At 45.0% G+C, this 26,071-nt stretch overlaps 2 protein-coding genes across 3 annotated transcripts in view; both read left to right on the top strand.

Moving 5' to 3' along the window:
* The first annotated feature begins 287 nt into the window (after positions 1-287).
* Positions 288-12,637, top strand: RAB29 (RAB29, member RAS oncogene family). 2 transcript variants are annotated; one of them, XM_030561594.1, is made up of 5 exons: positions 288-1,165; positions 5,802-5,873; positions 8,139-8,320; positions 11,157-11,278; positions 12,385-12,637. In XM_030561594.1, exons 1-5 carry the CDS (start codon positions 1,042-1,044, stop codon positions 12,500-12,502), a joined length of 618 nt encoding a protein of 205 aa, XP_030417454.1. In that variant the 5' UTR covers positions 288-1,041; the 3' UTR covers positions 12,503-12,637. The 2 variants fall into 2 exon arrangements, with proteins under 2 accessions (XP_030417454.1, XP_030417455.1); XM_030561595.1 differs by lacking the exons at positions 288-1,165; positions 5,802-5,873 and adding an exon at positions 5,888-6,944.
* A 6,726-nt stretch (positions 12,638-19,363) lies between these two features.
* NUCKS1 (nuclear casein kinase and cyclin dependent kinase substrate 1) overlaps positions 19,364-26,071 on the top strand; it is a 30,335-nt gene continuing 23,627 nt past the window's right edge. The window contains exon 1 of the mRNA XM_030561593.1: positions 19,364-19,701. Within this exon, the coding sequence (XP_030417453.1) occupies positions 19,685-19,701 (17 nt within the window). The 5' untranslated portion in view covers positions 19,364-19,684. The remainder of the gene's footprint in view (positions 19,702-26,071) is intronic.

Here is a 26,071-nt window from a genome sequence, read left to right as displayed (position 1 = left end):
TGTAATCTTGCATAGGGGCCACTCTTTTACTAAAAAAAGGGAACTGATCCAACAGTAGAGAGAGAGGGAGAAGTAGCTTTACAAAAAGCACAGCGTGTCCCTTTAAGAATAGAGAGTGGTCACGCTTCTTCTCCCTACAGACTACACTTCCCACCAGCCCCTGCGCCCACAGACTCCCCTCTCTTTCTCACTTTTCCCCGCGCTGCCTGATGGGTAATGCAGTTTTCTGGGTGGGGCTGGGCTAGTGCAGCCACCTGATCTTCTCACATGACAGCAGCTGGCAAAGGGGCTGGCGGCTGCTGAAGGAGGAGCTGGCTCTGCTCTGTCCCACTAGGCGGAAGCTGGGTTCGCTCTTTACTTCCATCCTCCCTAGTAGTAAGCAGAGGAAACACCCATTGCGTAGTGTGGGGAAGCTTTCCCCCCAACTTGTGTGATGAGTGTGGCAGGGCTCAGCTCTCCCTCCAGTGCAACTGCATGAAGACTGAAATTCCAGGAAACGTTCTGGGTTTGGCCGTTGATTTATTTTATGTTATTCTCCTTCATCCTGTGGATAATTCTTCTTTGGGACTAGTTATTTTTTAACTTGCTTTTACTGCAAGCCAAACAGAGGGGCGTGCGTCTGCAAGAGAGAGCAGAAGTTATTAAGAAGCTAGATCTGTCTCTCTGAGTGAGCAGTACAGCGAAGGCCATGTCTGCAGGAGGAAACAGAAAGTTGTGTACTGTAGCTAGGTAATGGTGTGCCCCTCTCTCTAAGTGAAGGGCATTCTGTACAAAACACTGCATCTCCAGGGAAGAGCAGAAAGTTATACAGAAACTAGACCAGTCTGTCTGCGTGTGTTGTGCAGAGCAGATTGTGGCTGTGAAAGGGGAAATAAGTATTTACAAACTTTGGCTAGCACATGTGTGTCTACTTCTGTAAGAGTTTTCCACACGAGAAAGTGGTTTTCGGTTCCCCCATCTACCTTGGGTTACGTGTATTCAGATTAGACTAAAGATGCTTGAATAATAAAGAGAGGGTGGTTGTGTTTGCTTGGTACAAAAATGGGGCATAATGACCATATGTTTAAAGTTCTCATTGTTGGAGATGCCACGGTTGGGAAGACGTCGCTGGTCCAGCGATATGCCAACGACAGCTTCAACAAGCACTACAAATCCACCGTGGGAGGTGAGTGATTATCCAAAGATAGCGGCCTGCAGCGATCTATTTGTAAGGGGGGAAATCAGCAAAACTGTCTAATACTCCTTCACTCTTCTAAACTATATGTTCAGTGTCTCTAAATGTGGAATATTTTCTTGGCTTGGGATGTATATTTCCCTCTTCTCTTGCTATATTTTTCTGTGGATTGCATTGTCATTTGCTACATTATAATGTTGGTGCACTGCTTTGAAGATTGGCAGCACTATGCCACTGTGAAGTATTAAGCTTATTAGAACATGCTGGTTTGTAGTTAGAAGTCCTTTGTGTGACTTCCCTTTCCTTGCTAGGGCTTCCATTGCCTTCCCATCAATAGTGTCTTACTGGGGCAAATTCTGCAGTGTATATATACAGGCAAACTCCTATTGATGTCAGTGAGAGTTTGACCTGAGCAGGAGCTGCAGGATTTGATCCCCAGAAAGGTGGTAGTGGGCAGCAGCTATCTGAAAGGAAGATACCTTAGACATCTTTTACCACTGCATATTTGTCAACAAGGATTTTTGTCAACAGGGTGAGTTGTCGCCCTGAGAAGGCAAGGAGTTTTAATGGATCATTTTAATGAAGGATTGATGTGTGGAAGGAATTACTATTGGCATAAAGGGGGAAATCAGGGTGGTTGCCTCTTAGCACTTACTATATGAGTGGACCACTGCAGCCTAGTGTTGCTGTGTGCTATTAAATAGCTGTTGTGTTCCATGTTCCACCCCAGAAATGCCAATATTTCAGTGCTGGTTGAAGTATTTTGTGGTCTACATTTTCAAAAGAGATTTGGGGTGCAAAGAGGCCAGACTTTTAGAGGGTGGATGCCTGGGACTTTCTGAAAAGTAGGTCCTTTTATATTGGGCTCCCAGAATCGCTAGTCACTCTTAAATTATGGCCTACATTTTCATCTTGTGTTTAAGTGCTCTGGGGTCATATTAAGATGAAAGCTATTATATTATTCTTGTATTGAGGGTCCTTTGCTCACAGACTGAGATGTGAAAATTGTTTCTCCTATACCCCCTAGCAGTAAAAACTTGAAGTAACTCAATAAAAGGAGCAGTTTGCAGCCTGCACGTATAATCTTTTGCGGTTCCTGCAGCATCTTACAACTGAGGACTTCATGTTGTTTTACACCTGTTATTTAATTAGCCCCCTGTTGACAGATGGGCTAGTAATTTTTCTGATCCTATAGGAAAGGATCTGGGCAGTCTGACTCTAGCCACTTGAGCACAAACACATCCTGATGAGTTCTAACTCTGAGGTCTCTGATCATTACAAACTGCCCAATGAGAACCTGAAACCAACTTCTCTTTAAGGCCCTCCCTATGCTGGGACCACCAGCTGTGGTTGGTTATCAGGTATGGGAACTGCTTTTGGAATACATTTTCCAAGGTGCCTCTAATCACCGTGGTCTTGTTGCCTGTGGCGGAAAGGAATATTGTTTAAATGGCCATCCTAGCAGCATTGCAGCTATAAACAAACTTGCTAGCAAATGTATGTTACAACTTCTTAACACTGCTAGGTAACAGTTTGAGGTCCTATCTCCACTGTAAAACCAGCTGCGTTGGAGGACCTGGTGACGGCACCTTAGTCCCAAGACATGGTTAATGCTTGGCCTTGGCCTTGTTCCCCTGTTTTATAACATAGTGGAAGCCACTATCTAGCAGAAACTAAATTTCTGTGTGCAATGAAACCATGCTAGTTATGGCCAGGTTGGAAGACCGGTGTCAAGAATGGTATCCATACTTTGAACACCTTGTAGCAAACCGGGATAGACAGATAGCTCCCACATAGACAGGATCGCAATAGTCCAGGGGTCGGCAACCTCTGGCACGCTGCTCGCCAAGGTAAGCACGCTGGTAGGCCGGGCCAGTTTGTTTACCTGCCGCATCAGCAGGTTCGGCGGACTGCGGCTCCCACTGGCCGCGGTTCGCCGTCCCAGGCCAATGGGGGCAGTGGGAAGCGCTGCGGGCCGAGGGATGTGCTTGGCCGTGGCTTCCTGTTGGCCTGGGATGGCGATCTATGGCCAGTGGGAGCCGAGATCGGCCGAACCTGCTGACGCGGCGGGTAAACAAACTGGCCCGACCCGCCAGGGTGCTTACCCTGGTGAGCCGTGTGCCAGGGGTTGCTGACCCCTGCAATAGTCTTTCATCCTGAATTCCTCAGAGGAGAGAGTTTGAATGAGCACAAGGTTAGCAGGGTTGGGGAACACAGTTAAGAGTGTCTGATACTTTAAAGGCTAAGCGGGCCCTTGAATTTTTAGTCGTGGTACAATGTGTTAATTAACTCAGTTGTAAAGTCTGGTGTAGCCGCAACCCAAATATTTGTTCTAGAATGCAAATGTCTGTGTCCTGTTTATGCTGGAATTTAAGCCTGTGTTAGGTAACATTGTTAAATCACTACTAAACATTTAAGTATAGACTTTGGGACAAGCGCATCATAACAGAGACTCGCAACACAGTTGACTTTTGCATACAGGACCTTAATAGTGTGTGGAAACAATCCTGTGTTTGAAAACATCGTCCAGCCCAGCTATAAACGCTAACATAGCAGGGTTGAATAACAGGCCAAGTGCAGGAGGCACTAAGGCTCAATCCAAACGGTGTCCAAGTGGGACAGAATAAAAGAGGCCAGTGTTGGTGCTTTTCCTCTTTTTCAAAGCACACGCTTACTTTAATATCTCTGCTGGAGAATCCAAGATGAAGAACTAGGTCAGAGGTTCTCAAACTGGGGGCCTGCACCCCACTGAGACAGTGATGTACAAAGTGCCTGAATTTGGCCTTGTAAAACGTGCACTTACACACAGCTTTGATCATTTGCAGCAGCAGGGGTGATGCATTCTCTCTCTGTCCTCAGTCGTTAGAAAATAAATCTCTAGCTTCAGAAAGTTTCAGAACCACTGAATTAGATATTAGCTCAACTGGACAGCCTTCCTTTGGATTGCAGCCTATCTGATTAGTGTCACTCCTGAAAAATGTAGGTCAGGTGTGTGTATTTATGCTCACTGGGCACTTGGGATTGATTTGGTTTGGAGTGGGGAGGTTGTGTGTGAAAGGAAAAACTGCTCCCCAAATAACACATCTGCATTGTTTCAGGCAGCACAAAATGGAGACAAGTAAAAACAAAACAAAAAAATTGGCTAATTTTGTAAATTCTTGGGCATTTATGAAGAACCAACGCTAGCTTCTGACAGATGGCAGTGCTTATTTTTAATGCGTTGATACATTTTGCTTTATTAAAAAGATTACTAAACATAGCTGTTTAATTGCCATTTTCTTCCGTTTTGATCTAGGATCAATCAGTTTTTTAAAAAGCAAGATTAGCAAGGCTGACTTTTCATTTTAAACTATCCCCATTGTGTATATTGGCCCCAATCAAAATGATCTGATTAGTCCTGCCTGCCATTGAAACTGTGTATCAAGGGCACAAAATGTGCAATCCAAATACACTTGACTGAAATGAAAAGTGAATCTGGATGACGGGGGGGAGGGGAGGTCTCCTGTAAAGCTCTCTGTGTAATAAGATTACCTGTGTTATTTTTTTAGTTTACATTGTTATTTCTCAAGATCAGGTGCTGGAGAAGGCTTATTCCTCAGAACTCTCCCTGCAAATTTAATCTTCCTTTGATGATCCCGTTTATTATTTCCTCTACTGTAGCACCTAAGAACCCCAGCTAGGCCGCTGTTGTGCGAGGCACTGTGCAAACTGTGAACAAAAAGGCTCTCTTTGCCCCAAAAGACGCAGGCCACGGAGCTTGCCCAGCATTGCTAGTTGAGCATAAGACTTACAAGTAGGGTTTTGAGTCCCATTCTGCAAATCAAGAGCTTTGGGTGGGATTTTCACAAACCTTAGTGGTGGCCCGAATACTGATCCCATTGAAGTCAGTGCTGGCTTTGGTGGGAGCAGAGTTAGTCTAACAGCAAGCTAATCCCACCTTGCTTGCCTCTTTCCTAAATGACAGCATGGCTGCATCTATGCCACAGTTTGGGGCCATATCTTGCACCAGATCAGCCCCAGCAGTGCTAGCAAGTGGGAGTAATAATAATAATAAGAGAGATACCTCTCTCCTAGAATTGGAAGGTCATTGAGTCCAGCCCCCTGCCTTCACTAGCAGGACAAAGTACTGATTTTTGCCCTAGATCCCTAAGTGGCCCCCTCAAGGATTGAGCTCACAACCCTGGGTTTAGCAGACAAATGCTCAAACTGCTGAGCTATCCCTCCCCCCACTGGGTTATCTAACCCTGCTCAAAGTGGCTATAAACAACATGGCAGTGAAAATCCCAATGCTTTTTCTATGCTAGTGCTCCTGCTGCAGCCAGTACTGGTGGAGCTGCAATGGCAGGAGACTTCCCACAAAATGCTGATGTAGGCGAAGCTATAGCTTGCATGATGCAGAGGGAGCAGGGTGCACATGGGGTTGGCTGTGCCCAGGGAAAGAGTAAATAATAGCAGGGTTTAGAAGGAAAAAAGTCATGTGGCATTCATGTTACAGTCCACTACAAATTGCCATTGCTAGTAGAGCATCCATCAGTTGTAAAGCAAGATGCCTGGAACCAATGATAGAAATGGGTGAGGGAAACGCAAAATCCCTGATCAGATTTCTTCTCTCTTTGGGGCTTCACAGTGGATTTTGCTCTGAAGGTGGTGCAGTGGTCAGAGTCCGAGACGGTGCGACTTCAGCTATGGGACATCGCAGGTGAGCTCATACAAGCCTCTGGAGTCAGTAGAGGACAGAATTTCCAAGTGTGCAGCTTGTTTGACTTTTTTTCTTCTTCAGCGAGAGACCCTTAAAAAACCCAGTGACTTTATTTTTGATTGGAAAAAACAAAGGTTCTGTTTTGTGGTGTACATTCCCCGCCCCCCCCCCATGGTGATTAAACGTTGAATCATGTGGCTAGTCTAGAGAGAACACAGCAGCATGGATTGATAAATTCCACAGCATGCTTTCCACTATTTAAAAGGAACACAGACTGAATGGGGAGAGAGGGAAGATGATGTGTATCTGGATGGAGGTTTTTCACCTCTCTAGAACCCCTGTCTGAATACAGCACGGACTGGTTGCCATGAGTAGAGTGCTGATTCTCCTCACCCTCAGTGTTAAATCAGGAGTAACTCCCACTGCTATGAGAAAAGAATTGGGCCCAGAAAGTTACCATCTGACAGCTGTTTGGTGACCTGTGTGAAAAGGGTAGAGAATAAGTATCCATATCAGAGACATCAATCAAATGGTCATGGAGACAGGATTCCCCTACAGGCCCTGGAGTTGGTGAGTCTGGGTTGGGGTGAGGCACAGTGTCTGGGAGACAGTGGGATGGAGAAAACTTTCATTGCAGCTACCTCTGTAGAGAACCAGAAGAACTCTGCTTCCAGCTCTATTAAAGTTTAGCAGCAAAAACAAAAGGAGACAGAGCAGCGTCGGAGTGCGGGGAGCGGGCAGGATAGGGGGTTGGAGCATGGAATTGTGGGACTGGGTGATTGGTGAAAGTCCTAGCTGTGGCTTTATCCTGCTGCAGTATTTCCGGTGTGAGTGTGGCACAGGCATCAATCTAATCATTAAAAAAGGAGAAGTTGTTCCAATTGCAGCAGCATGCAGATGTCAGCTGAAAACCCAAGAGGCCATTTATGGTTTGTGGGACTAATGGCTGCTGCATTGTTGTTTAACCCCCAGCCATGTGCTCAGGGCTGTACAAGACTCTCAGACACTGCCAGTTCCTGCCCTGCTGTGCTTACAGACTAAAAGGCACACAGGGAAAATAGCAGTTGGGAGGTAAGTAGAGAATGTATTATTGCTGACCCCTTGCCAACGTAAGAGCCTGTAAATGCTACCAAACCTACAATGCTGTGTTATTACAACACAATCGTCATCCGCCCTGTGGTATATAAGGGTTGGTCTGTGTAGATTTGACCAAGTCCCATTTCAGTTGTGTTAGTGAAGCATGTAACAGAAATGTCCTGTCTACAGGGCGAGGCACTGTTTAGACACAGACTGTGGCTACCTAGAGGGCTTACAGCGATGCAGCTGCGCTGCTGTCAACTCACTAGTGGAGCCACCCCAAGCCGGTGGGAGAGCTCTCTCGTGGACTTAGCTACCACCACTTGTTGGGGGTGGATTAATTATGGTCAGCGGGAGAAGCTCTCCTGCTGACATAGCACAGTCCATGCCGGCACTTAAGTCAGAGTAAGTTATATTGTTCAGGGGATGGCTTATTCAGACCCCTGAGCGATATAAATTATATCGACGTAAATGGTATTGTAGACATAGCTACAGTCGTTTTGGTAGCATAGTAAGTCCCAAAGGGCTTGTTCACCCTGTGGTTAAAACTGTATTGCACAAACTGCGTAGTTACCAGGGTCCTAGCCGTTCCTCTAACTAATATAGATAGGTGATTTTCTGAGAACAGTGTTCATAACATTACAAGATGTATATACAACATGTAGCCTTTGGCACTGTTGTGCTAACACATACTTCGGAAAAAATCCCTGTGAAGACTGATCAGGGAAAAATCTGACTAGAACCCTCCGAACAGCTGTGTTTAGACAAAGTATTGCTGCTGTTAGCCAGGCTTCACCATGGATGAGGTCAAGCTGCAGGTGGGAAATAAGATGGGCTTAAATGGCCACAAAAATAACAGTGAGAGGAAAGTGGCTGGAAAACAGAGGCTTGGGAGACATGTGACTTGAGCACATTGGTGGGGGGATGGTGTGTGGTCAGGAACTTCTAAGCTCTAATATGAGCTGTGCTGCTGAATTGCTTGGGCAAGACACTTCTCTTGCCTCAATTTCCTCATCTCTAAAATGAGGATAGTGGTCCTTCCTTATTCAGAGGGGTACTTGGAGGCACAGTGTGAGGTGGCTGGCACTAGCTGGCTTTAACTGAGGCAAATCCTTGGCATGGACCAATCCAAAGAGACGCTCTTTAAAAAACATCTTCCCCCCGTTTTCTTCCTCCCCACCTCTGCAGGGCAGGAACGCTTCACATCCATGACCCGGCTGTACTACAGAGAGGCATCGGCCTGCATTATCATGTTTGATGTCACTAACTTTAGCACGTTCAGCAACAGCCTGAGGTGGAAGCAGGATTTGGACAGCAAGCTCACGATGCCAGATGGAAGCCTGGTGCCCTGCTTGCTGCTGGCTAATAAGGTGAACAAGTCTAGAAGGACCTCCGGTGTATGTGTATTTGGAGAAAGGGGGTTTAAACTGAAGTGAGGAAGATCACCTTCTCCTTTAGACTTCGTCAGAGCTGTTACGTATTTTGTGGTCTTGCTAATCCCTTCCCTGATCATTCACCGTTATCTGGCAAGGATCTTGTTATTAAAATGCTGAGCCAGGACAGTGCTGCTTCTTACATGGTATTATTTTTGCTTAGCTTGTAAAGATTTTAGGGAAGTGGATCAGTTCAGGAGACCTAGTCATTCCTTGGCTGGGCAGCCATTTGGACAATACTGGCTCCTAGGGTATGTCTGTACTGCCCAGGAAGGTGTGATTATAACATAGGCATTTAATCTAGCTAGTGCAGCTAACAGTAGCAGTGAAGATGCAGGGGCACGCACGGGCTAGGAACCAGAGTACATACGTACCAGAATACATACGTAGGGTTCCCAGCTGCTTCGTACTTTGCTAACACCCATCCCACTGCATCTTCTCTACTGTTGTTCTCAGTGCAAGCTAAATTAAAGCTAGTATGGGTATACCTGCCTGCACTGCAACCACCCCTTCACTTGCAGTGTAGACATATCTCTAGGTTGAAAGTGGCATCATTATTTTTTCTCTGAGAAAAGTGATCCCAGGAACAATTTGGGTACAGGGAAGAGTGAAGAGAAAGTGGGGCCCAGCTGGGAGTCTCTTCAAATTCCTCTCAAACCTCTTGTATTTAGGTGGGTGTTAGATAAGCTTGTGAGGTGGAAATCATCCAGACAGATAGGTTAGTTCTGCTGGAGCTGTTTTCCCCCCCGATGTGTATGCAGGATCAGCCCCTGCATAGCTAGATTTCCTTCCTCTGGTCTGATTTGTGACTTGCTCCCCTGTTAGCATTTCTCACTTCCACTTTGTTTACAACTTATTTAAAACATTGAGTCAAGTATCAGAGGGGTAGCCGTGTTAGTCTGGATCTGTAAAAAGCAGCAAAGAGTCCTGTGGCACCTTATAGACTAACAGATGTATTGGAGCATGAGCTTGCATCGGACGAAGTGGGTATTCACCTACGAAAGCTCATGCTCCAATACGTCTGTTAGTCTATAAGGTGCCACAGGACTCTTTGCTGCTTTTAAAACATTGAGTCTGACATAAGCAGAGTGAGTGATTATTTTCTAGCCTGGGCTAAACACTGGAGAATGTGTTCGAGGAGACAATCCTGCATTGTCAGGAAGGATAGATTGAATGGGATCTAATAGACCCCATTCTCCTTGGGGTTTATACTGCCATCCTTCACTGCAGTATCTGAGCACCTTCCACACCTGGTTTCCATGGTTCTCCTTGTAGAATTGGTGAGTCAGCAAAATGGTTCAGTGAAGAGAGAGATTGTTACGTCCTTTTGTGAGCAGATTTTCAGATCGCACCCATGCTGGGGGTTTGAACTGTTTGCAAAACCATCTTGAAAAGCACTTTTAACCAGTCCAGGCTAATACTTAAATATGGTTGGGCTGTCCATTTTGGACGGAGCCATACCATGTTTAGACTGGGCTCTAGCCTCACTTGCCACTTAGGCTACAATGTGATTTATAAACTGAGCTTAAAAAGAATCTCGTTGGGCAAGTTCTGTGTTGAAACAGAATTAGTCGGGCTTAATAAAACTCTCTGAGGCTGGTTAGCCAATGTCAGTGCCAGCCTTATGTAGACGGAGCTTTGGCCGATGCCCAATATTCTGAGTTGCTTCCTCATCTTCCACTGGAGTGTGGTTTGCTATGCGCTGTTAGGTGGCTGCCCATGTCTTGCCCCATGGGCAGCACCAGTTAAGATTGGCAGGTATCGCTTTCAGAACTGGCAGCAGAGAGCTCTCCCACAAGGGCTCCATCTCTGGAATCTGCTCCCTCTGCTGCACGATCAGAGCCAGAGCATGGTGGCTTTCAGAGGGTTGCAAAACTTTTCTGTCCACACAGATCTTTAATTTGCACCAGGTTAGAACGAATCTGTATGGCGGGGCAGGGAACGGGTTCGTATTCAAATGAGGTCACCTATACGGGTGACCTGATACTTCCCTTGCTGAGAGAGATGCCATTTGTGTATTGGTGCATAGTGTCACGTTTCATTGTTCGAATCGCTTGCTGCTTTGTTTAATGATCTATTTCTCTTGTATTTAAAAAAAAAAACAACAATCTTCTGTGGCAACAGGGGTGTCCCTTCTTTGTGCTATCAGCTCCGTGGCCCCTTCGAGGTCCAGATTGGTGAGGCTTGTCTAGCTTGAGTGATAAGGTCTAAAATTCAAGATTAGCCAAGAGCTGATTATCAAAGGCATGATAAAGGGGACAGCATGTTATACAGTCATTCTTCTTCTCATTGGGGACAACACTTCCTCCTGACAGCAGAGTTTAAAGAACGCAGGCTCTGTCTACACTAAGGAAATCTGCACCAGTGTAACTGTGCCAGTGCAAACCCCTAATGGAGATGCACTGCACCTTATTTCTCTATATTAGCATCAGGGTAACTGCATAAGTGTGGTTAGGTTGATGTGAATTTTCTTGATGTAGACAGTGTATTACCTACCCTGGATGAGGGAGAACATTTCTCTGCCCCACTGCTTGCAGTCTCACTCTGAAGGGATCCCCAGCACATGCATGCTTATGCCAGATTACTCTCAAACCCGATAAACATACTGGCAGTTACATCTTCCCACTAGGAACCCCTGTCCGATCATGCTCTCAAGTATGGGAAGGGCTGGCACTCATGAGCAAATTGGGATGGGTGAAGGAAGGCTGCTCCTTTGGTTTAAAATAAATAAATAAAACTACTCCTTTTAAAGTGACCAACTCTTGTTTTACAGTGCGACCTTTCGCCATGGGCAGTGACCAGGGAAGAGATTGATCGGTTCAGCAAAGAGAACGGTTTCTCTGGCTGGACTGAAACATCTGTCAAGGAAAACAAGAATATTAATGAGTCTATGAGGTCGGTATGATGGCTTCTCGGAGTGCCTCTAAAGCAGGGATACTCAGATTGAGGCTCAGAAGCCGCAAGTGGCTCTTTAATGTGTCTCCTGCGACTCCTTGCTGCACATGATATTAAAACACCATGTGATTTAATTATTAATCAAAGTTATTAACCAATCAGGATGTTTTTACTATGTTATTAACCAATTGTAGTTGATAACATAATACTTAGTCATTTAGCTCTGAGAATTATATATCTATAAAAATATATGTAAAAAAATAGTAAGTGAAACAGTGAATTCACATGACTGTGGCTCTTTGGAGTAATGTTGATCGCTAATTTGGCTCCTGAATCACTGAGGTCTGAGAATCACTGCTCTAAAGGGTCAACCTGTTAAGGAATTGAGCACACTGTTGGCATTTACCATAGAGCAGTAATAATGTGCAAGTCAATCTGAAGGGAAACTGCAGCCAGAAAGGTCAGAAGATATCGTGCCTATGTCTACTGTGACAGGTTTTGGGAAATACAGGGTTAACAAAACACAGCAGATATTTTTCATCTGCCGGTCTCTACTGGGAGAATAAGACTGGGGTGTAACAGAATGGAAATCTGTTTGTAACACAGTCGTCCTTCAGTGGAGTTATCCCAGCAGAGAACTTGGCCCCTTTACTTTTCCGAGGGTTTTATGAAAAAGTGTTGGATTCTCATTCCTGGGCACTGCTCTCTGCTTGCATAATGGCTGTGGCAGGAAAACACAGACTTCCCCATCCAAGCCTGCTGCTGTGCCTTGATCTGGAACAGGAGGGGCTTACCTCCAGAGGTGGGGAGGGTACTTCAGTCTCTATGGTTCATTCAGTCACTGGCCTCTCTAGTGATGCTGCCAGCATTTGAGCCAGCTAGTGCCCCTGATAGTGCTGTTTGTGCTGGGAACACTTGCCCCCAGGGAACTGGATTAAGAGCTCTAATTTGTATTACCTAGTATTGTCCTTTTAAGTCCACAGCAGCCAGCTCTGTCCTGGTGGGTGTTGTTTCTCCCACAGGAATGGTGGCTATATCCAGTTGTGTACCAGACTGTAGGGGTGTAGTCTCTTGCTGATTGTTACAACATGTATGTTGTTTCCTAGAGTCCTTATTGAAAAGATGATGGCATCGTCCACGGGTGATGGAGACCTTTCTGTTTCTGGCCGCGGGGACTATATTAACATAAAAGATGCTTCCCCACCTGGCTGGGGATGCTGTTAGCTTTGCTCACTTCTCCATCTCTGCATCACAGCAAAAGGGAATGTCTTTTCACTGATAATTGGCTTTATTAAGTGATGAAGAATTGTCTCCTGTTCAGCACACACTGACTCTCAGTAAAGCATTGCTGTCAATGACTGTGGGAGAATTCCTCTTTATTCCAACATCGTGGCCACCTAAAACTGTCTGCTGCTTGTATCGTCTTGTTCAGCTGCATGGTTTGGGTTAACACCTCTGAAGTAAGGGTGCTCCACTTACTTCTGTAACAAGTGACTGGACTTGAGGGGGAAAGGTAATATTTCAATATATACCACTAACTCTCAGCTATACAGAGAGGGATTGTTCCAGAAGGGACGGTTACAATGATCTTCTGTTCTGAAAGTGAAGATCCAGCGATTTGTGTGTGTGTCCTGATTCCTGACATGGTGTTACAGTAACTCCTCAGTATTTCACACTCTGGATCTGCATATGACCAATGTATCTATTGTTGAAATGCCCAGAACGCTTTGTCAGCTGTGGCAATCACCCTTGGGTTGAAAGAGGACACTTACGGGTAGCCACAATACTTACTAGCAACCACTGTGGTGTCGCCTGATGTGCAAAATGGATTGGTGTGAATTTGGGAGATTCTATAGCACAGCTTTCATGTGTGTACATTGACTGCAGTACTTAATTCGTCCCTGTCTTCTGCTCTGTCTCAAGAATTGTCAAATTGCCTTTTGCCAGTTATCCCTTTTTGTCCCTCTGCCCCATACATATAACTCTTCTGATGCCATTTTATAGAGCATCCAGCAGTGAATGAGAAAAAGGTTGTAAACCCTCTTGTGTTGTAGAACAACAGTACTCTTTGCTTTTATAGCACCTTCCATTCTGTGATCTCAAATAGCTTTACAAATGCTGATGAATTACTTCCTTGCAACCATTCTGCAGCGGTGAGTTAAAGTCTTTGGTGGAAGTCGTGGTGTGCTCACTGAAAGCCCAACTGCTGCTTTTAGTGATCCTAGGGCCATGTCTACATCTAAAATTTTGCAGCGCTGGTTGTTACAGCTGTATTAGTACAGCTGTATAGGGCCAGCGCTGCAGAGTGGCCACACTTACAGCAACCAGCGCTGCAAGTGGTGTTAGATGTGGCCACACTGCAGCGCTGTTGGGCGGCTTCAAGGGGGGTTCCGGGACCGAGAGAGCAAACCGGGAAAGGAAACCAGCTTCGCCGCGGTTTGCTCTCTCGGTCCCGGAGCCAGCCAGCAAACCGCAGGGAAGGAGACCTGCTTGCTCGGGGTTCCGGGACCGAGAGAGCAAACCGGGAACGCCGCGGTTTGCTCTCTCGGTCCCGGAGCCAGCCAGCAAACCGCGGGGAAGGAGACCTGCTTGCTCGGGGTTCCGGGACCGAGAGAGCAAACCGGGAACGCCGCGGTTTGCTCTCTCGGTCCCGGAGCCAGCCAGCAAACCGCAGGGAAGGAGACCTGCTTGCTCGGGGTTCCGGGACCGAGAGAGCAAACCGGGAACGCCGCGGTTTGCTCTCTCGGTCCCGGAGCCAGCCAGCAAACCGCGGGGAAGGAGACCTGCTTGCTCGGGGTTCCGGGACCGAGAGAGCAAACCGGGAACGCCGCGGTTTGCTCTCTCGGTCCCGGAGCCAGCCAGCAAACCGCGGGGAAGGAGACCTGCTTGCTCGGGGTTCCGGGACCGAGAGAGCAAACCGGGAACGCCGCGGTTTGCTCTCTCGGTCCCGGAGCCAGCCAGCAAACCGCAGGGAAGGAGACCTGCTTGCTCGGGGTTCCGGGACCGAGAGAGCAAACCGGGAACGCCGCGGTTTGCTCTCTCGGTCCCGGAGCCAGCCAGCAAACCGCGGGGAAGGAGACCTGCTTGCTCGGGGTTCCGGGACCGAGAGAGCAAACCGCGGCGAAGCTGGTTTCCTTTCCCGGTTTGCTCTCTCGGTCCCGGAACCCCGAGCAAGCAGGTCTCCTTCCCCGCGGTTTGCTGGCTGGCTCCGGGACCGAGAGGGCAAACCGGGAAAGGAAACCAGCTTGATTACCAGAGGCTTCCTCCTTCCACGGAGGTCAAGAAAAGCGCTGGTGAGTGTCTACATTGCATTACCAGCGCTGGATCACCAGTGCTGGATCCTCTACACCCGAGACAAAACGGGAGTACGGCCAGCGCTGCAAAGAGGGAGTTGCAGCGCTGGTGATGCCCTGCAGATGTGGACACTCTCAAAGTTGCAGCGCTGTAACTCCCTCACCAGCGCTGCAACTTTCTGATGTAGACAAGCCCTAGGAAAAGCAAAGAAAGGGACTTAACTGGTCAGAAGGAAATAATGGAGAAAACTCCTCTTTGCCCTTTTGATGCCTGTTATTCTCCCTGCATATTCTACATGTGATCATGGCTGCTGACTGACCTTTCGGCAAAAACATTCAGATGGTTTCATAAAAGCACATGTTTGGCAGTTTCCAATAAAAGAGTTAATGTAGATCTCAGCCCAGTAAAGCAGTGGTTATATGGAGTGGGGTTGATGGAGTGGGTTTTTAATCCAAATTTTAAATAAGGGCAGAATTAATCCTCTGAACAGGGGTGGCATTTTTCTGTGGCAGATTCAATAAGAAGGCTGTTTGGGTAAAGGATATTAAAGGTCTACTGTCAAATAAGAAAGTGATCTGAACACAGGACTTTGAGCCAGGAACATACGGGTTCCATTGCTTACTATGGGAGTGATCTTTTCTGTGGCTTTTAGTAAACTACTTCACCCTTCCATTTATATAGAAAAATGGGACTAATTACCCTACTACCACAAAGAGCTGAAGATTAATGAATGCTTGTAATGTACTTTGGACTTTAAAAGTTCTATATAAATGATGAGTGATAAGGAATTTAAGCCCAGCATTTTATTAAAGGATAAAATCCATATGAGAATAGGACACAAGCAAAATTCAAGGATTTTGTTGTGTTAAATGCATTTAAATATGCCATCACGGTGTAGTCAAGATTCACAGTGAACCCATACTGTGCAGAAGGTATGTGAAAACTGGAAAGAGGAACTAACCAGCAATGAAGTGGAACTGACCAGTTTAATTTTATTGTCCAAGCAAAGTATAATATAAAAATGGGTGGGATAGCTCAGTGGTTTGAGCATTAGCCTCCTAAACCCAGCGTTGTGAGTTCAATCCTTGTGGGGGCCACTTAGGGATCTGGAGCAAAATCAGTACCTGTTTCTGCTAGTGAAGGTAGGGAGCTAGACTCAATGACCTTTCAGAGTCCCTTCCAGTTCTATGAGATAGGTGTGTCCTCATTTTTTTTTTAAGTAAACAGCCTAAAATATAAGTACATTGGATTTTAAAAATCTAGACTTCTAAAAATAGAAATAGGAAGATGAAATAGGAAAAGGTCTTGTTTTTAAGAGTTGATCTTGATAGCATTCCTCTGATGATCATGATAATAATACCTAGCACTCAGCATCCATAGATCTCAAAATGCTTTACTAGGGAGATCACTATTAATATTCCCATTTTACAGTGGGAAACTGATGCACAGGGAAGGAAATGACTTGCCCATAATGGCACAATAAGATAGTAGCAGAGCCAAGAATTGAACTCAGCTTTCCTGAGGTAAGTCCAGGGCCCTACCCAGTAGGCTACATTGCCTGGAGGAATAGATTTCATCACATGTGGTGATGCACTTTAACCTGATATTCAGCAGCAGCTCTACAGTGCCTGGGCCTCTTAAATTTGCATAAGTAACTGCCTCTCAAAAATAAGCAAAAAGCTTGAAATCCTTTAAAGGTTTCTCATATGCAAGACATAAAGATCTGCCCAAGAGTTGTGGAATGTAGTTATGTGCACAGGTTTGTTTTTTTTGTTTTCACACAATTCACTGTTTGGTAACCGCTCAATAGGCACAATAGAAAAAAAAAATAAGTGTCAAAAATCAACCCAGTGCAACAAAGAATGGTCTTTGCTTGAGAACTGTTTAAAAACTCAGCCAAACAGGAAAACAATCTGACTGTGCAAATGTGTGTTTTTAGAGCTGCCTCTCTGACACACAAAGCACTTAAAACAAAAAAGCAAGCTTGTTGTTAACCTCAGTTTAGTTCTTCTGCAAAACAAACTCGGGTTCAAAGTCTCCATCTAAACTCAGGTTTTGCTATGTTAGGCAACCAGTCTTAAACAATGCTTTGTGAAACTTTTCTGCTAATGTGATTGTCCCATCCATGGTGGTTGGGATACTTTAGCTTAAGTTTGTTGAGTGTTTTAATGTGAGATCCAAGTTTTTCTAAAAAAAAAATTTAACCAAGTTATGCCCCATCTATGCAGGCTTGTATAGCTGTTCTATCAGAAACATGGTAGGAAACTGTTTTTAAGCAAAGAGACTGAATTTTCATCTCATCGGTGCTTATTACAACTTTGTACTCTTTTTGCATGATTCTGTGCCAACTGACCTCTCTCTCTTTCCCCCACATTATTGCTTAATGTCAGAGATCTTTGGTCTGTAGCCATGGGACTCAGATTATGTTAGATTTAGTTACACATTTTTAAATTGTAAAACTTGGATTACAACAAATCTACCAATAACTAGAAAATTGTACTGCAGTAAAACTTCCAGGTGAGGAGGAGAGAATACAGTTCAAAGGGCCAGTCAACCATATAAAAACTCCTGAGTTCTTTTTTTATTTGTTTTTGTTATTTTGTTTAAAAGTCTTGCAAGGATTTTTTTTTATAGACACGATTCTGGTTAGTGTTTAAATTACAAGATTATTTTGTTTATATAAAAAGGAAAAAGCTGGTGATTTCTTCTGTAATAATCAGTAACCAAGGCAGTATTGCAAACATTAAAACAAATTTGTAATAATTCTAACTTTTTTACTCTTGCTTATGTAGTAGTTATTGGTTTCCTGTCTATAAACAGTCCTAATGGCAGATGAGTTCACAAGTCCAAAACAAAAATATTTCACTGTCAACAACCGTATCAGTAAAGAAAATTGTGTGTGAACATTGAACTGTTCCCTCTCTGCCCCAAAAATAAGATTTCTGTCCTACAAGACCAGCAACACAAATGGGTCTGTTTCATGTAAATACACTGCTATAATGATATTGTGTTAAGGGTTATATTTGCTTTAAAGTTGTTGACTCTTATGAATCCAGAGATACAAATTTCCGTGTACTACTCTGAGGCTGTTTCTACACTACATCATTTACAGCAGCACCGCTGTAGCACTTCTGGTAAGAGAGAGCTCTTCCATTGGCTTAATAACTCCTGCCTCTGCGAGAGGCCCATAGCTATGTCGGCAGGAGAAGCTCTCCCGCTGACATAGCAATGTCTACACTGGCACTTAGGTCGGTATAACTTATGTCACTCAGGAGGATGCCTTATTCACACTTGTGAGTGATGTAAGTTATACTGAAGTAATTTGTAATGTACCCACAGATCAGGAATAACAGCAGCATTTTTCATCCCTGTTCATATTTGAGGCCCAAAACCATTTTGGACAACCGTGCCTGTGGATATGACAAAATCATGATATTATATCACATTAATACTCTTTTGAACAGAACAGTGTTTGCAGGTGTTGAATTTCACCATGTATTTTGGATTCTAATGAGCCAAGATCTGCAACTGAAACACAGCCCTGACTCCTGCATTTTGCCTAATTTCTACATGCTGTCAATGTTGCGCTAATTCTCTACTATAGCTGAGCTAGCTTAGGAAAATATTACCCACCACTGGTGCAACGATGAAATCAAAACCAGCCAAAATTATGTGCTTGCAGTGTTCCTTGATTCCACATGAAGCAATAGGTGCAAATTAGCAATGTGATGTACTGATATAAGCTTCTCATAGCTGTTGACCATATTTCTTGAGACCATTCAGTACACATTTTGTGTTAGAGTATAACTTGAGGTGGAGGGAAATGAAAGTGTAAAAGGACGGTCAACCTAAAAAGCTGCATGATTCTAAAGGTAACTAAAAAAATTACCACCCTGAGTTTCCATGCTTGTGTTTTGGTGATTTAATTATGAAATGTTCTATTTACAAAGAGGGACATGGAGATTTTTTTACAGATTCTGCTTGGGGGGTAAGCTCGATTTTTGCACATCTGCTGTCCCCAGAAACAAATGTTCTGCCAGTCATTATTATAGGCTTTGATTGTTTGATAGTGTAGAATGTGAGTGCCTCCCAAACATTAAAATATTGGTCACAGCGAGGGAGAGAGACTGGGGCGCCATAGATGATGGGGTGAGCAATCAGCAAGGTATGGGCCTGGGGTAGATCTGGGGAAGGGAAGCAGGCATGGATGATGGATAGGGACTGAGAGAGGTTCAGCGCACAGCCAGGCTCTTGCAGTGCTCAGGTACTGGGACAGGGGCAGAGATATGGGGGCTGGTGGGGGGATTAAGGTATGAGGGGATCAAGGTCGGTGTGTGAGGGGAGGGGCTCAGCCTGACTACATTTTCCCTCCAAAATCTACGCAAGACAGGCCGCGTGCCGAATCTGCTGATCCGGTGCCATCTCCCGGCCCATCGCACACCCCGTACCAATAATAAAATCGGGTCCGAATACACCTGAGGGGGACGGGGGCCTGTAACTGGGACCGGGCCCCATCGCAGGGCTGCTCGACGGGCACGGCGACCCGTGGCGAATCTACAGCCGCAGAGGTCCCAGCTTGGGCTCGCGGGCTGTTATCGGCTGTTCCCTCTCATAGCAGCTTGAGTGTGGGGCGTCCTCCTCTCCCCCCTCCCCGCGGGGAGGAAGGGGTGGAGCCGAGCCGCCGTGATGGTTCGAACGGACCAATTGCGTTGGACAGGCTGCTCAGTCGGCCAATGAGAGAAGGAGGAGGTGCCAGCGGGCTAGGTTGTACCGCCTCTCCGTTCGGCGCATATCCTCGGCTGGGCGAACGCGACCATTTTGCGGGGGGGGGAGGGAAGTGAAGCGGCCAGTAGCGGGGACCCAGACTGAGGGCGTTGGGAGTGGAGAGAGGGGAGTGCGGACGGGGCGCACCTTCTGGCAGGGACGGGAGCGGGGCCTGCCGCGGCTGAGGGAAAGGCGGTTCCGGCGGCGCGGCCCGAGGCTCTGGGCCCAGAGATCCCGCTTGCTCACGCGAGGGAGGGGACGGGTCCGTCACAGAATCGAGGCTTGTCGATTTCCCCCCCCCCCCTTGGCCGACATCGCCCGATTCGGGCCCCGGTTGGGTTGGAGAAAATGTCCAGGCCGGTCAGGTGAGTCTGGGGGAGCTAGCGCGGTGGGGGGAGGAGGCCCCACTGCCACCCCTCTTGTAGTGCTCCGCGCTCTTCCAGTGTACCCCCTGCGGGGAGAGCGGGACGGGCGAACTAGGCCCTGCCCCGCTGCATCCTCTGGCGTGGGCTGGGCAGGCGGCCTGCTGCAGGCCATGCCGAGGGGAGGCATGCATGGAGGAAGCGTGCATTGCTGCGCACTGGAGCGGGAGGGAGGGATACATCTTTGCAGCCTGCCCTTGTGCACCCCGTAGGGGGAGGCTGCTTGCTCATTGGAGGGAGGGACGGATACATGCTTGCAGCGTGGTGCTCTTCTGCACCCCGTAAGGGGGACGGGGCGGCTACATGCTCATTAGGGGGAGGAGCGTGTGCGTGCCCTTCTGCACCCTGTAGGAGGACTGCGGGAGGAGGAGGAGTGTGTGTGCATGTAGCGTGCTTCGCCCAGGTTGGGGGTAGTTGCGTGAATACAGCATGCTTGCAGTGGGGGAAGGGGTGTAGGCATGAACCATACCTTGTTGCACGCTTGATGGAAGGGTAACGTGCGTTGCTGCAAGCTTATTGGGTGGAGGAGAACAGGGCATGCAGTGCGCTTACTGGGAGCTGTCCCTCGTGTTATTGCTCGGGGGATGAACGGTGAAAATTTGCAGCATGCCATGACCCACTTTAGGGGGAAGCATGCGGAGTACCTGGATGCAGTGTGATGTATTTAACACTTTCAGGGAAGAGGCATGCAGTATACCTTGCTGCATCTGCTTAGGCGGGAGGAGTAGAGTGGCAGTGAAGGGCAGACCATGCTCTACGGTTTTCTTGGGAGGAGGACATGCATGCAATATGCCATAATGATCACGGCACGGAGAGGTTTTGATGGGCTCCGAGTCCGCTTCCGTTAGGCATTGCTGCCGCCAACTTGCCTCACGTTTGGGGGAGGAATTAGGAGGAGCCGCCTACCTGGAACGGGCGGGGAGCGGTATTTGAACACACTCCACTTAGTTTTCCTTTGCCGTAAAACAACATTCCTCTTAGAGTGGGTTTCCTACTATTCTCGAGTCCCTGAAAGCCCTGTCATAAAATTATGGGCTTGGGGATGAGGAAACAGTGAAGTTCGTCCCTGGTCAGGCTTTCTTCTCCCCAGTTTAAAACGAGGTAGGACTCCTGTTAAATGGGGTTGGGCCTCAGTTCTCATATCGTTTCCAGGGAGTATAAACTACAATGCTGAATTGTGATACAGTAGCAAATGTAAAATTCTTTGACATTTTCTCATGGTAAATTATTGTAGCCTGTCTATATTGATTGATATTGTGCGTAGCCTTTGAAATTGTAGTGCAAATTAGTGATTATGTTTTTCCAGTCTTGAAACGTGGCACACTTTTTGTTTGTGGAAGAGGATTGTAATATGCATTAGCTTGACTTTTAATTTAGAATAACACATATAATATGAACTGTAGAAGTTTTGTGTGTTTTAAAGGTGAGATTCAAGTTTGTCTAGTCTGCAAAGGTTTTTGCTGAATGTTCCCAGATGGAGAGGATAAATGGGACATTCAGTACACTGATAGTTGAAAACTAAGCTTTCAGGTCTCATGTGTATTTTGACCAATAATTTGTGCATGTCAACATAAGGGCAACTGTATCTTAAAGGTCAGGCCTGAAAGTAATTGCCCTGGGTTCAGAAGAGTTTTTTTCCTCTTGCTTTATGAAACACTTAGTTGCCCAGCTACATTAATAGGGTCTGAAGCATCCTTGGCCTTTTGCAGGACAGGATGCTGTACTAGATGAATTAGTGGTCTGAGCTTGAATGACAATGCGTGTGTCCTGGAATACAGTGATGATACTACTTTGCTGCTCAGTGTGATATAGTATACATTCCACTGGTGACTTAATTGCCAGTATTGGAACCTGACTACAGGTAAGTAACATGTATATTTTTTTAAAGTATGGTATCTAAATTTTGTTTATATTAAATAATCCATAATTCTTTATTATAACCAATATTAAACAAATAAAATTGGGAAACCATACACAGTTGTAAAAGATGCAGCTTGCTTTAATATGTGTAGACAAGCATTAGTCTTCAGCAGAGTTGTGTCCGAGTTCAGTGGGATGTTAATAGCAGAATACCTGCTGGGATGTTGCAAAATTGGAGCCAGCAATCCACAGTCTAGCTGGACTTAACAGGCCTATGAAAAATAGAAGAGAAATCTTCCAACTGCAAATGTGTTCAGTATGCCCCTCCGGTGTTAATCGGAAAACTGCACATAATTTTAAAGCTCTTGGTTTGAAAATATGTATGATTTACCTGCGGATTGGATCTGTTACTATACTGTTAATGAGACTAGAGGGGTAGGTCAGTATCTTTTAGTGGAGCAGCTTGTGTTGGTGGAAGAGACAAGCTTTCAATTTTATACAAAGCTCTTCTTCTTGTATTGTTAATGGGAGATACAGGTGAACTTATCCAAGGTCAGCAATGATGTAATATTAAAATGTTCAGTGGCCTGTGTGAAATGAGTTTGTGGTCTCAGTTTGCTTCTGGCTGAAGAAGTATCCATTTTAAAAATATCACCCTAAATGGAATATGGGGATAAACCAGTATTGGGATAGTGGGGAAAACTTGAACTGCCACTTTATTCTGCTGGTAGTTAGAGGACTTTAGTCTCAAAGCCTGAATCAATGCTAAAATTGACTTTTAACAAAAAAAATAGTTTGGATTTATTTACAATTTCTTCCTTTTCACAGGCATCCAAAAAAACAAAAAAACAACTAACACCAGACCTAGTATTTTTTGGTGCCCTGGAGTAGAATGCTACTAACTTAATTGTATTGATTTTGCTAGCATCCTTCTTCAAAAATATCTATCTTTGAGATGTGCAGTGATGCTAATACCAATATCAAACGACATTGCAAGGATAAAATAAAGGATGTTGTTCTAGGGTCTTTGCATAATGTGACAAACAATTTCTAAATAACATCCAAGTCATTTACAGCACATGGTTGTATCATCTCATATTTGTCTCATCTATTCTGATGTGTAAATTGATATTAAAAGTGTAACTCTTATGTGCTGTTAAATTAGACAGCTTTTATATTTCCTTGCATTATTAAATCTTGTATGTGGTTTGTTTGTTTGTTTTTTGTTTTTTTTAAATTAATGCAGTGCACTTCTGCCTTTCACTCAATCGTCAGTTTCACTTGTTACAATTCTGGTCACTTTTACTTGCACATATAATGTTGTAGAATAAAATGCTGCAGGCAAATGTCTAAATCCAGTATGTTTTAAATAAGATCTTTGAATCAATACTTACATTTCTATTTTAAAAGTTATGTAAAACTTTGAATTTCACAAAGTACTAAATTTTGGACGCAAGTCTAACTTTCATGTCCCTTCAATGGTAAATAAAAAAGACTTTCATTGATGTAGATGTTTACTGCTAAGGTAGTGCTCCTGCCAGAGTGATAGGGAAAGTATTCCCCTAGTTAGAGGTGTTAAGGTCAAAACTTACATGTGACCATGTAACTCCTAATACTATACCTGGGCCACCTAAGAAACAAATGCTCAAACTAAGGTGGAATGCTTCTTGAAAAGGTAATTATAGCTTCCCTGCTCCCCTTTTCCTTAGAATTGTCCCTTCCTTGCTTAGCCTTCAGAGTAGGATAGATTATTTCTGGTAGTGTCCACAATATGCCAGATACTTTTCTAATGGGGGGGAAAAAAAGACATGATCCCAGTGCTCAGGTGTTCGTGCTTTAAAGAGACAGGCAAAGGGTAGTGGTAAGTGGTACAGCATACATAAAGTAACACGCAAATAGCACACGTGGCTGAAAGTCAGTTGTATCTTTCCTGTACTTTTTTTATCCTCATAATATTTCTCTTCTGTTTCCTAAATATTCTCCTCAGTAGCTGGCATAAATGGAGGATATGCACAAGGCTGCTTAAACTATTACTGCGTAAATTACTTAAATGTTTTTTATGGAGTTGCAAGTCAGACGTATCCCGAAGATTGCAGATACGACCATCAGTGCCCAGTGTTAGATGGCTTGTTGCACCAGGTCCAGGCCTAAATGATCACTTTCTGTAGTTGGGGACCTCTAGGCAGTCAATCTTATTTGAGTACAGTTATGCCATTTTAAAGAGAATTGTACGCACTAGCACTTATGTCGGTATAACTGATGTCACTTAGGGATGGGATGTGGAAAAAGTCGCTCCCTGAGCAACATAAGTTACACCACCCTAAGCGCCAGAATGAACAGTGCTATGTGGATGGGGGTGCTTCTCCCTCCGACATAGCTACCGCCTCTCACAGAAGTGGATTTTATGCTAATGGAAGAGCTCTCTCCCATTGGCTTAGCTGCTGTAGCGATTCTAGCATAGATTATCCCTCACTCAAATAGGGAGTTGTCTTAGGCAAATAACTGTTGATAGGCGTAAGCATTGGAAATCAAGATTTGTTATAAGTTTGTCTATTTAGTCAAGGCCAGAAATATAGCATTATATTCCAGTGCGGCAAAACAAATATAGAAATATTTCTTAAATGTAAAGCAACCATACACTTCCCTGTGCTGTTGTTGAAACCAAACTACAGCTCCCCGTCAACTGGATGAGAACCAGGAAGTGAAACTGAACACTGTTCTGTTTAGCACTCCAGGCTGAATGAAATCCAAAAAGGCAGTAGCATAAATTGGTGAAAAGCTTACCTATGTTTTAATAAATATTTCATGTTATTTATAATAGTATTAGCTGAACACGAAATAATATTTTTTGAGTTACTTACCTTAACCGTTTCTGATGAGTCTACCTAATGAGTCTTGCTCATATTTTATTCTCTGGCATTATCTGAGATGTAACTGTGTGTTTCTGCCAGCATTCATTTAACAAATTTGCTAGGCAATTTAGCCAGTTGCTGGCTTTTTAGGATTTACTATTCTTTCCCCAGCAGCCAGGGCTGTCCTGGTGCATGACATTCCACCCCATTCCCCAAAACCCCTGTCCTGCTTCTTTCTGGCTTCTGCTGCCTCCCTCAAGCAATGCCAGTGGGACAGGCTGGGATCGGGTCGCTCGCTGTTGCCAGCACCAGGCCCCCCTCTAGGCTGCCCTGGGCCCCGTGTCCCAAAGCCTGGGGTGATTGCCATGGTCTGTCCTAGGAATGGGATGACTCTGCCAGCTACATTCCCTCTGCAGTCGTGAGCCAAGTTTTCTTGGAGGCTTTCTTTTCTTCTTTTAATTTGAATTTCAAACTTCATATGTCACGATAGTGCCAGGGAGAGACCTTGAGGTTAAGCACCTCATAAGGCGGGGATAAATCATTCTAATCTGCCTTCCTAAGATATCCACAGGCCGCCCTGTTGAGCTTTTATCCGCTAACAGGGAACTTGTATGCACTAATATTGAGTCTGGGAGTGCCTTTTTTGCTGAAGATGGTATACAACTACTCAAGCAATACTTAAAAATATATTGTACAGCCAACTTCTTGGTTCTGTGTGTGACAGTGGTCTTTCCTCCGCAGGCAAAAAAACTCTTAAAACTGGTGCGTAGTGGTCCAATGAGGTGTACTATGAGAATTACACAAAGGGCTTCTTGGACATAATGTTCTTAAGAAATTCATCTATATGCATATACTTAGCTAGTGAGCCAACATTCAACACTATACACAAACTTACTGTCTTGTGCCTTGGAAGTATTAGAATGGCCTCTGTGTTCTAGCACCTTCTATCTTCATGACACCTTTTCAATTTTTCTACCAATGACTGTTAGAGACTATATTTATGCTCACCTTAGATGCTATAAACATGACATGGGGATGGTAGATGTAGTGCATGTTGAGCCCAGGATAAGAATCAAGACTGAAGAACAGTTTATGCTCGACTCCAGTTTGTAGAGACAACAGCAATAGTTAAACAGTCCTTGAATGTTTGTGTGGTCTTTGCACCTGTTCTTTTGTGAAGACTCTTTTCCAGAAGTTTCTTATCTTTCTGTATCTACCCTCTTATGTCTCTGTTCTCTCCTGCAAGGCAAAAGGGAACATCCTTCGCTGTACAGTTGTCTACTGATTTTTATCACACTTCCTCTAAAAATCAATATTACTGTAGACAATGTAATGAGGGAGCACAGTAGGGACCATCTTGCTAGCTCAACCTGTAGGGCTTAGTGCTTGGAACCAGGAAAGAAGCTTAGAATGTTTTCATTATTTGCCTAAAATAATATTTTGTGTTTTAAATGTGTATGCTATGTTATGTTCTAATACTATGAATAAGCTAGATGAAGCCCTTTGACTGCTTGTTTCTCGCAAGGGGCTTATCCTGCAATTTACTTTGTGCTCAGTAGGTAGTGAAATGTGAAGACAATTGCCTTGTGAAATGGATAGAC

Source organism: Gopherus evgoodei, chromosome 4 (genome assembly GCF_007399415.2).
Source record: "Gopherus evgoodei ecotype Sinaloan lineage chromosome 4, rGopEvg1_v1.p, whole genome shotgun sequence".
NCBI lineage: Eukaryota > Metazoa > Chordata > Testudines > Testudinidae > Gopherus > Gopherus evgoodei.
Note: the sequence above shows the minus strand (reverse complement) of the source record. Positions and strands in the feature narration are given on the sequence as shown.

Coding starts and splice junctions, on each gene's coding strand:
- RAB29 (XM_030561594.1), top strand. CDS start 1,042: ATGGGGCATAATGACCATATGTTTAAAGTTCTCATTGTTGGAGATGCC. Junction 8,321..11,156: donor GCTTGCTGCTGGCTAATAAG/GTGAACAAGTCT, acceptor CTTGTTTTACAG/TGCGACCTTTCGCCATGGGC. Junction 11,279..12,384: donor AATATTAATGAGTCTATGAG/GTCGGTATGATG, acceptor GTTGTTTCCTAG/AGTCCTTATTGAAAAGATGA.